This window comes from Pecten maximus, unplaced genomic scaffold, assembly GCF_902652985.1.
Source record: "Pecten maximus unplaced genomic scaffold, xPecMax1.1, whole genome shotgun sequence".
NCBI lineage: Eukaryota > Metazoa > Mollusca > Bivalvia > Pectinida > Pectinidae > Pecten > Pecten maximus.
In genome coordinates, this window is record NW_022981059.1 from 1 (window position 1) to 11,244 (window position 11,244).

Sequence of the window (11,244 nt, forward strand, 5' to 3'; positions counted from 1 at the left end):
TCAATTACCTATTCTAATCGCCTTTTGTCCGTCTTCGTGCATCGTGCGTCCGTAAACTAATTTACATTTTCGACTTCTTCTCCAAAACCACTTAACCAAATTCAATGAAATTTGGCAGAAAGTTACTATGGCTGAAGGTCAACCAAAATTGTGAATTATATGGTCCCTACCCCCAGGGGCCTGAGGGGTGGGGCCAAAATGGGTCAAATTGACTAAAACTTCAAAAATCTTCTTCTCTACTCTCAGATATGGTGGAGTCAAACACTCTTCATAGATGGAAGGGTCTTGTGGTGCTTTACCAAAATTGTGAATTTCATGACCCTAGGGTCTCACATTTGCCCCTGGGGAGGGGGTAAACTTTACTATAGTTTATATAGGGAAATCACATTTTTGACTATTATTTGTTGGATTTGTATTGGAACTCGTTCTAACCTGGTCAACATTATCAGCATGGGATAACAGTTTGATGGTATGCATATGTTGGCCCTGACTGACCCCCAGGGGCTGATGGGCGGGGCTAAAAAGGGTCTAATTGACTGAAATTTCAAAAATCTTCTTCTCAATACCTATATAAGATAGAATCAAATACTTTTCATAGAAGGAAGGGTTTCATGGTGTTTTACTTATATTGTGAATTTCATGACCCTTGGGGTATCACGTTTGCCCCTGGGGAGGGGGTAAACTTTACTATAGTTTATATAGGGAAATCACATTTTTGACTATTATTTGTTGGATTTGTATTGGAACTCATTCTAACCTGGTCAACATTATCAGCATGGGATAACAGTTTGATGGTATGCATATGTTGGCCCTGACTGACCCCCAGGGGCTGATGGGCGGGGCTAAAAAGGGTCAAATCGACTGAAATTTCAAAAATCTTCTCTACTCTCATATTTGGTAGAATCAAAAACTCTCCATAGATGGAAGGGTCTTATGGTGCTTTACTAAAACTGTGAATTTAATGACCCTTGGGTCTCACGTTTGCCCCTGGGGAGGTGGTAAACTTTAGTATAGTTTATATAGGGAAATCACATTATTGACCATTATTTGTTGGATTTGTATTGGAACTCATTCTAACCTGGTCAACATTATCAGCATTGGATAACAGTTTGATGGTATGCATATGTTGGCCCTGACGACTGACCCCCAGGGGCTGATGGGCGGGGCTAAAAAGGGTCAAATCGACTGAAATTTCAAAAATCTTCTTCTCAATACCTATATAAAATAGAATCAAATACTTTTCATAGAAGGAAGGGTTTCATGGTGTTTTACTTATATTGTGAATTTCATGACCCTTGGGGTATCACGTTTGCCCCTGGGGAGGGGGTAAACTTTACTATAGTTTATATAGGGAAATCACATTTTTGACAATCATTTGTTTTATTTCTATTGGAATTCATTCTAACTTTCTTAAAATTATCAGCATGGGATGACAGCTTAATGATATGCACATATTGGCCCTGACTGACCCCAAGGACTGATGGGTGGGGTCAAAAAGGGTCAATTAAATTAACTGAAATATTACAAATCTCAGGTGACCGTTAAGGCCCTTTGGGCCTCTTGTTCTTTGTACAGTTGATAATGAGAATAGTTCCCCGACGTGTTTCTTCTATCATGTAATGTCATTGAAGTGTAAGCATACTCAAACTGAAGTACATTGTCAAATTTGTGTACCCATGTTATTTGCTGTAGAAACTAATTAATACAACCATAATAAAGTGTAATCATTCAAGCATTAAAACTAGATTTCCCTACATCATGACATTTAAACCATTTGGAAAATACCCACCATTATATTGCTATGACTACTAAACCATTTGATGATGTCCCATTGTTGTATATCTGACAACTGAACCATTCCATGACGTCTCACTACTATATTGCTATGACAATTGAACCATTTAATGATGTCCCAATATTATATTGCTATGACAACTGAACCTTTTAATGACATCCCACTGTTGTATTGCTATGACAACTGAACCATTCATTGATGTCCCACTGTTGTATTGCTATGACAACTGAACCATTCATTGACGTCCCACTGTTATATTGCTATGACAACTGAGCCATTTGACATCCTACTGTTGTATTGCTATGACATCTGAAGTATTCATTGACATCCCACTGTTTTGTTATGACAACTGACCCTTTTAATGACATCCCACTGTTGTATTGCTATGGCAACTGAACTATTCATTGACGTCCCACTGTTGTATTGCTATGACAATTGAACCATTCATTGATGTTCCACTGTTGCATTGCTATGACAACTAAACCATACAATGTCCTCCCACTGTTATATTGCTATGACAACGGACCCATTCATTGACATCCCACTGTTTTGTTATGACAACTAAACCTTTTAATGACATCCTACTGTTGTATTGCTATGACAACTGAACCATTCATTGATGTTCCACTGTTTTATTGCTATGACAACTAAACCATTCAATGTCGTCCCACTGTTATATTGCTATGACATCTGAACTATTCATTGACATCCCACTGTTTTGTTATGACAACTGAACCTTTTAATGACATCCCACTGTTGTATTGCTATGACAACGGACCCATTCATTGACATCCCACTGTTTCATTTCTAAGATGATTGAATCATTCAATGACCTTTATATCTCATCCTCAAATGCTATCTGTTCAGGGCTGATGGACAATTGCTTTGATTGTATCCAAGAGGCCATCACACGGAACACCCTGGATAGTGTAGTAGAAATCAACCTCAAAGACATCTTGCTTCTTCGCAGACAGAACTGGCAATACCCACACATGCAGGAAAAGGTACAGATGTGTTTTATCCTTCTAGAGGATATCAATGACATGATGCATGTGAAACTTGTCCTGCATGTATGGATTATTACAAGATATTATAGGTCAACCCTGTCCTTGTTAATCTTAACTCCCTGAAAGTATGTAATAATGTATTTATCTGGCATTAAGTCATTGCCTGGTAATAAACCCACTATTGTCTATTGCAGTTTAGTAAAAATAAATACTAACAAATGCTGTTTAATTGTCCTGCAATAGGCTCTTCTCACTTTGTGTCCATGTTTATATGTTGGCCCCTTGTCAAGATAAAAACAGTAACACTAATCAATCAAATATAATAATAAGGAAATATTTTAATCCAGTGTTGCTTTTAATTCGCAATCAAACATCTAAAACATCTTTTAATATATCAATTATCTTGTAAACATCTATTAAAACATCTAGTTATACATTAAAAGGAATTATTATCTAGTAAAGTGTTGACCTACAACTTACAAGACACAGTTAACATAAAAATATATCATACTGGTAAAAAATACATCTGCTTTCATTTGTAGTCAACATAATGAGAAGTTAACAGCTATCTCAGAATTAATACCAATTTATCTTCACTCTTCAGGTGTAAACAGCTATCTTAGAATTAATACCAATTTATCTTCACTCTTCAGGTGTAAACAGCTATCTCAGAATTAATACCAATTTATCTTCACTCTTCAGGTGTAAACAGCTATCTCAGAATTAATACCAATTTATCTTCACTCTTCAGGTGTAAACAGCTATCTCAGAATTAATACCAATTTATCTTCACTCTTCAGGTGTAAACAGCTATCTCAGAATTAATACCAATTTATCTTCACTCTTCAGGTGTAAACAACTATCTCAGAATTAATACCAATTTATCTTCACTCTTCAGGTGTAAACAGCTATCTCAGAATTAATACCAATTTATCTTCACTCTTCAGGTGTAAACAACTATCTCAGAATTAATACCAATTTATCTTCACTCTTCAGGTGTAAACATCCCAGAATTAATACCAATTTATCTTCACTCTTCAGGTGTAAACAACTATCTCAGAATTAATACCAATTTGTCTTCACTCTTCAGGTGTAAACAACTATCTCAGAATAAATACCAATTTATCTTCACTCTTCAGGTGTAATAAGTCTATAAACTACCGGTAGTTATCATACATAAAAATCATACATTAAAGTACAAATGTAGGTTATACCTTAAATTTGAATAAAGTTTGCAAACAATTAAGTGTTTCTCAAACAAGTTTCATGTGATGTTACAGTAAGTTCAGTAAGTTTGTACTTCAGTTTTCTTACATCTAAAAATGACCTTTTCTAAAAGACCATTGATAATTGGTGTTTACAAGTTTGTTTAGAGTAGCTTTCACCTTTAACCAATAATGTATCACTTGATTGTGTTGTTTAGTGTCTTAATGAATTGATATTTTGTGATAATTTGTGTGAAGACAAGAAAACTTGTTTGATGCATGTTATAAATGTTGCGACTCACTCTGAACATTAAACAAAGCCTGAAGAGTGATTAACCTAGGGGGTGAATGAGATATCACACCCGAGGGGATGAAAGAAATATCACGCCCTAGGGATTAAAGAGATACCACACCCTAGAGGTGACAGAGATATCACACCCAAGGCAATTAAAGAGATATCACACCCTAGAGGTGACAGAGATATCACACCCTAGAGGTGACAGAGATATCACACCATAGGGGATTAAAGAGATATCACACCCTAGATGTGACAGATATCACACCCTAGGGGATTAAAGAGATATCACACCATAGGGGATTAAAGAGATATCACACCAAAGAGGTGACAGAGATATCGCACCCTAGGCAATTAAAGAGATATCACGCCCTAGAAGTGACAGAGATATCACACCATAGAGGTGACAGAGATATCACACCGTAGGGATTAAAGAGATATCACACCCTAGGGGGTGACAGAGATCTCGCACCCTAGGAGTGATAGAGATATCACACCCTAGGGGTGACAGAGATATCACACCCTAGAGGTGACAGAGATATCACACCATAGGGGATTAAAGAGATATCACACCCTAGAGGTGACAGATATCACACCCTAGAGCTGACAGAGATATCACACCCTAGGCAATTAAAGAGATATCACACCCTAGATGTGACAGAGATATCACACCCTAGAGGTGACAGAGATATCACACCCTAGAGGTGACAGAGATATCACACCCTAGGCAATTAAAGAGATATCACACCCTAGAGATGACAGAGATATCACACCCTAGAGGTGACAGAGATATCACACCATAGGGATTAAAAAGATATCACACCCTAGAGGTGACAGATATCACACCCTAGAGCTGACAGAGATATCACACCCTAGAGGTGACAGAGATATCGCACCATAGGGGATTAAAGAGATATCACACCCTAGAGGTGACAGATATCACACCCTAGAGCTGACAGAGATATCACACCCTAGGCAATTAAAGAGATATCACACCCTAGATGTGACAGAGATATCACGCCCTAGAGGTGACAGAGATATCACACCCTAGGGGTTTAAAGAGATGTCACACCCTAGGCAATTAAAGAGATATCACACCCTAGAGATGACAGAGATATCACACCCTAGAGGTGACAGAGATATCACACCATAGGGGATTAAAGAGATATCACACCCTAGAGGTGACAGAGATATCATACCATAGAGGTGACAGAGATATCACACTATAGAGTTGACAGAGATATCACACCATAGAGGTGACAGAGATATCACACCATAGGGGATTAAAGAGATATCACACCCTAGAGGTGACAGATATCACACCCTAGAGGTGACAGAGATATCACACCATAGGGATTAAAGAGATATCACACCCTAGAGGTGACAGATATCACACCCTAGGGGATTAAAGAGATGTCACACCCTAGGGGGTGATAGATATCACACCCTAGAGGTGACAGATATATCACACCCTAGGGGATTAAAGAGATATCACACCCTAGAGGTGACAGAGATATCACACCCTATGCAATTAAAGAGATATCACACCCTAGAGGTGACAGAGATATCACACCCTATGCAATTAAAGAGATATCACACCCTAGAGGTGACAGATATATCACACCCTAGAGGTGACAGATATATCACACCCTAGAGGTGACAGATATCACACCCTAGATGTGACAGAGATATCACACCCTAGAGGTGACAGATATCACACCCTAGGGGATTAAAGAGATGTCACACCCTAGGGGGTGATAGAGATATCGCACCCTAGGAGTGAGAGAGATATCACATCCTAAGAGTGACAGATATCACACCATAGGAGTGATAGAGATATCACACCCTAGAGGGTGAGAAATTTTTGGAAGAAGTAAAATGAGAGACAAATCTTTGAAAGATAAAACCTTTTCCATCTTTGTAGAGAGATGACTGATGAGGAAATAAAAAGGACAATTAGGACAAGAAGGGAAAATGTTTTGTGAAGACCAAAGATAATGTATAATCAACTGGGATTAGACCAAGCATACAATGTGTCATTGAATTTTAGTTCCTTGTGACTCCTACAGACCTACTACATATGAATTATCAGAAAATATTCTGTTTTCAGTTAAAAAAGGTCAAAGTTGAACTGTTTACAGTGAATCAGGTTAAATTGTACAATGCTTAGACATGGACATTGGTATTTTACAGAATTATCACATGGTGTTGTTGTTGTTATTTGTAGATCTCTGATGTCACGTGGAAGGAGATATATATGAATCTGAATGGGTCAGGCGATGCTTTAAAATATTGTGAAGATACTGAAAGTAGTCAAGTCCCAGCCAAAACATGTACACATCTCATACAGACGCAACAAGTAAGTTTTACTCGAGATGAAATGGCTATCTCATTATGCCATCACTCCATGTCACCTGATCAACTTTTGTACAGTAAAACCCTGCTGACTTGACAATATCAATGGTTTGAGGAATACAAGATATTTGAGTTATCATAGATTATTCCTAGATTTCAAAGTATTGATCCTAAGTTTATGGAAAAGCGTATGCAATGTAAACGTAAAATTACACTGTTTACCTAAAGTTAACAGTAAGCCGCATCTAGTTGTGATTCATAATGATTTTGAAAATGTATTGAAAATGAAAAATGAAACATTTGATTATTTTGATAAGATATAGACTGTAGTGATTTGGTTCAAGAAACTGCAAGCCTACCTAAATATCCACCATAATAGATACATCTGTTCATGTTTAATTCAAATGTACAGCATTACAAAAACATGTTTAAATGTTTTCCGACATACTGTAAAAAAGAAATTTAAGTAATTATTGTTGTAAGATATCACAATAAGTTCTTTAATCAGTCCCTTCAAACTCACAAAGAAAATATAATGATACACATTCATGTAGAACAAAATCCTCTTTTAGTTTGCCTAATATTGCTCTTCAGTTATTTGGTTATATGCAGAAAGATAACTTCCATTTTTACAGTCATTGTTATTTGTTATCATGTCAGCATACAATACAGACTTAATAGAAAGTTAGACATAAAACTATAGTTATATTAGCACTTTAATTAAAACTTTCAACTAGACTGCATATTTCTGTTATCATGCGACCATTGATCCAGTAATTATCTGCTGTCTTGACCCGACACTTGTATAAACCTTCTAAATCGACAGCAATACCCCGAGATCTGGTCCAACCATGTACTTTGAATATAAAGGGAAGAGGATACATTTAGAAGAATGAAGGGTATTTGGCGAATTGCTGTCCGACTTATCCGAGGTTGATTTAGGGCCACATTGACTTATATTTTGTACTTGGGACAACTTTGCTTACATACAATTCGTACCTAAATTTCTATAATGGTAATTCATATAAGTGAAGGGGAGGCATATGTGTTGCATGTAACAATTTAACAAATACCTGTTTAGATTGAGATTAAGTGTTGGTTCCACACTGTTGATAGATTATAATAATTCTGTTTTATTTTAAAGAGTACTGACTCTGGGTTTGGTGAGGATGAGATTTTGTGGGAATGTGAAGAGGAGTTTCGGAAAGACTTGCAAGAAATTAACGGGTATGTAATCTCTTAATGTAGGATAAATCTGTCTTCAAGGTAAATGTTTATAACCGCTGACTGATTTCTCTTAATTATAAACTGTCACATTGCTTCTTCTATCCACAAAGGAGGTATCTTTTATATGCATGTTATCTCTTAATGTAGTAGAACTAGGAGAAAATTAAAGAATATCAGGAAGAGATTGTTAAGTTGTAGGTAGAGTCCTATTGCATCTTTTGATTTATATTTTGTTTACAGATATTGAAAATGAATGATTTCTTGATACAAATTTGGTTTGAATTAAAACAAATTGCTCTGATAAAAATAGCATTCTCTTGAGAAGAAAACTTCCTTTAATATTTTTTTTATTTTAGTTTCTCCAAAGCAAGATTGGAGGATATCCCTGAGGCAGAATGCCCAGACAAAGGTAATTATTCAAGCTTTGTAAAATCAAATTTTGATATTCCAAGAGACAATTTAGGGCCAGACAAAGTTGTTTTCAGAGCTAGTGGCTTTCTCTCACTATGAAATCTTGATAATCATTGAAGGGATAGGAGCCTTGGAACTGTGTCATGTGATCTTGACTTGTCAACCTATAATGAGTATCATGTGATTACCATGTCCATCAGTGTTGGTTACCCTGTCAATCCATCTCCTTGGTAATTGTATTAATCAAGTCAAGAGTGACATTTGCAATACATTCAGACATAGATTAACGGCAGGACTTTATTTAAATAATGGTAATCTTCAGACATAATAAGAATGTCAGTGTAGCAAATACATTCAATATAAGTTACTCTGCTTAAACAAGAAATCTATACATTAATCTATTATGTGCTCATCATACATATATATTTCATAGACAACATTGTAGATCTCATTTTCAATAAGGTCTATTTTACTTGCAATATATATTACAAAAATTAAATTTTATTAAATGATTGCAGAGTTGCTAGCTGGAATCCAGATTATTGGGAAGGATCAAAGCCTTGTGGAGGTAAGGAGTGTATCTAGATGGGAATACATGTACATGTAGTGTTATAAAACTGGAACTTCTGAATCATTGGATAGTATATTGTGATTTGGGATTGAAATGATTTGCATTTGGGTAGCCAGTCCCAAGCAAAAAATGGACACCTCTCTATCCTTCAACAACCTTTAGTAAATACATAATTTATAGAGAATCACTGGTGAGGATCAGATCATGTTTGAGAAAAAACATTTTATGCTGGTACGGGAGTTGGGAGATCCAATGTCCATGTTAAAAGTTTGGTATGGTTCTGTGTTACCCAGCCGACGGATTCCACAAGGAATACATAAAGACTAATCGTGAAGGGATAAGGTCCTTGCGCGAGAAAGCCCAAATCATAAACATGCTGTCGATACACCTATCGATATTTCAGAGGTTCCTTATCCCTTCACGATTAGTCCTAACCGATACCGTCGCACGATCTATGAACTTACGAGGACAGTTCCACTCGTTACTTCTTGGATACTACGTACAATGTACATGATCATGAAGGAGCTATATGACAAGCCATTTTATTCACTGCATGGATTGTATGTTTTTAATAGAATATTAAGCTATAATGTGATTCATCCTGTCTCTATCTAACCTGAAACAGGCCGGTTAACATACATCATACCCGGAACCTACCGTATACAAGCCTAATTCTTCAGAGTGATATTACCAAAAAACTCCATTTCGTATGCTACTGATTTTATTGTACATGCACTATACAAATAGGATGTTTAATTCTAACGATAGCCATTATAATCTATGGAGTCTAAAACTATACAATTGTATTAGTATTTATACATACGAGATCAGAATTTATTTTTCTTTTATTGTAGCATAGTACAGTTAGTGTAGACTATATGTAACACATACAAAACACCTTGATATAATTTTCCTGCTACCAGCCCTCACTGTTATTGATGAGGTCATTTTATTGTGTACTATGCATTACGACACTCATAACAACTTGTTGTTATATTGTTACTAGGCAAAGCACCGCATTTGATACCTTATACCCGAATGTTTGTATTTTAATTTGTTCTGATGATGACACGCCTAAGTGTCGAAACTAGTCAACTACTTGATTAAAGCTGATCCACCCAGCACGACATTGTTATGGTCATCTTTACCCTTATTTTATACTGGTATTGTGAGGTTATTATACTGGTATTTGTGAGGTTTTTATACTGGTATTTGTGAGGTTTTTATACTGGTATTTGTGAGGTTTTTATACTGGTATTTGTGAGGTTATGAACAAGGACCAGTCTGTCCTGTGTATCCAGATACATTATCAATAGTGATTAATATATTCGATTCTAGAGGTAATTGTAAAATATAAAGCTAACTATAGCATTTATGAAAACTTTTATGTTGACATTTAATTCAGCAACCTTATCTCATTAAAAAGATCTCTCAATTGTTTCTTCAATAGGAGGCAGAGCAGATTTTGCGGACACATTTCAATAGAAGGAAATCTGTTTCACCACCTGCTCCTACAGAAAAACCAGATATCCCTGCATCTCCAGCAGATTATATGCCACCCCAACCACCAAAGGGAGACAACTGCAAACTCCCAGATCACTGGTACCTACCGCCACCTCCTCCAGCACCTCCGTCCATGACCCCGGCTCCTCAAGAAAAATCAAGTGTCCCTACATCACCAGTAGATTATATGCCACCCCAACCACCAAAGGGAGACAACTATAAACTCCCAGACCACTGGTACCTTCTGCCTCCACCACCACCACCACCGCCTGTACAGGAGCCAGACTGTCATCCTGTCAGGCTTAATAGACAACTGTCAGAAGTCAAACAGGTACAGGTTTCTAGATGTCATCTGCCTGAAAATTACCAAATGTTTTAAAATTATCTCATATTGCCCATGTCATTCCGTTAAAGCTATAGCGAGTACTGTGAATTCAGATTTAAAATTGGAATATTTTCGAAAATCTTCTGTGTTATTACAGCTATCATTCATCAGCTAGGCCCCAAAATAAAAGTTTGTAGTCCATACAGACAGAGGTCAGAAGACATTTTGAATGTCACATGAATATGTCATTGATTAATAGGTCAGACTGGACGTATTGGTTTACTCTTCATATGTCAAATCATATAAAATGATAAAAAAAAAACCTGAAATATGTGTAAGTGTAAGATGATGATAAAATTTCACTGAGATTTATGCTGAATGGTGTTTCTGTTGTAGAGGTACGAAGGTATGGTCATCAGACAGCCTATAGGGGCAGGCATCAGTCCGGACGCATTACAGGAAATAGAGAAATCAATGCCAGATGGCATATTTACAGCGAGGGGCAGGAGAACAATGTTTGGTCGATACCGCTCTGCCATGGAATACTTCA

At 36.7% G+C, this 11,244-nt stretch overlaps 1 protein-coding gene across 1 annotated transcript; it reads left to right on the top strand.

Annotated features, from left to right (window-relative positions):
- Nucleotides 1–2,662: 2,662 nt before the first annotated feature.
- On the top strand, nucleotides 2,663–11,235 carry LOC117319884 (formin-A-like; the record flags this gene model as incomplete). The annotated part of the gene is given in 7 exon segments (XM_033874597.1): nucleotides 2,663–2,799; nucleotides 6,530–6,661; nucleotides 7,802–7,884; nucleotides 8,241–8,293; nucleotides 8,814–8,863; nucleotides 10,317–10,700; nucleotides 11,091–11,235. Coding segments are annotated over 7 exon segments (984 nt in total), but the record flags the coding sequence as incomplete, so codon positions are not given.
- Between the last annotated feature and the right edge of the window lie 9 nt (nucleotides 11,236–11,244).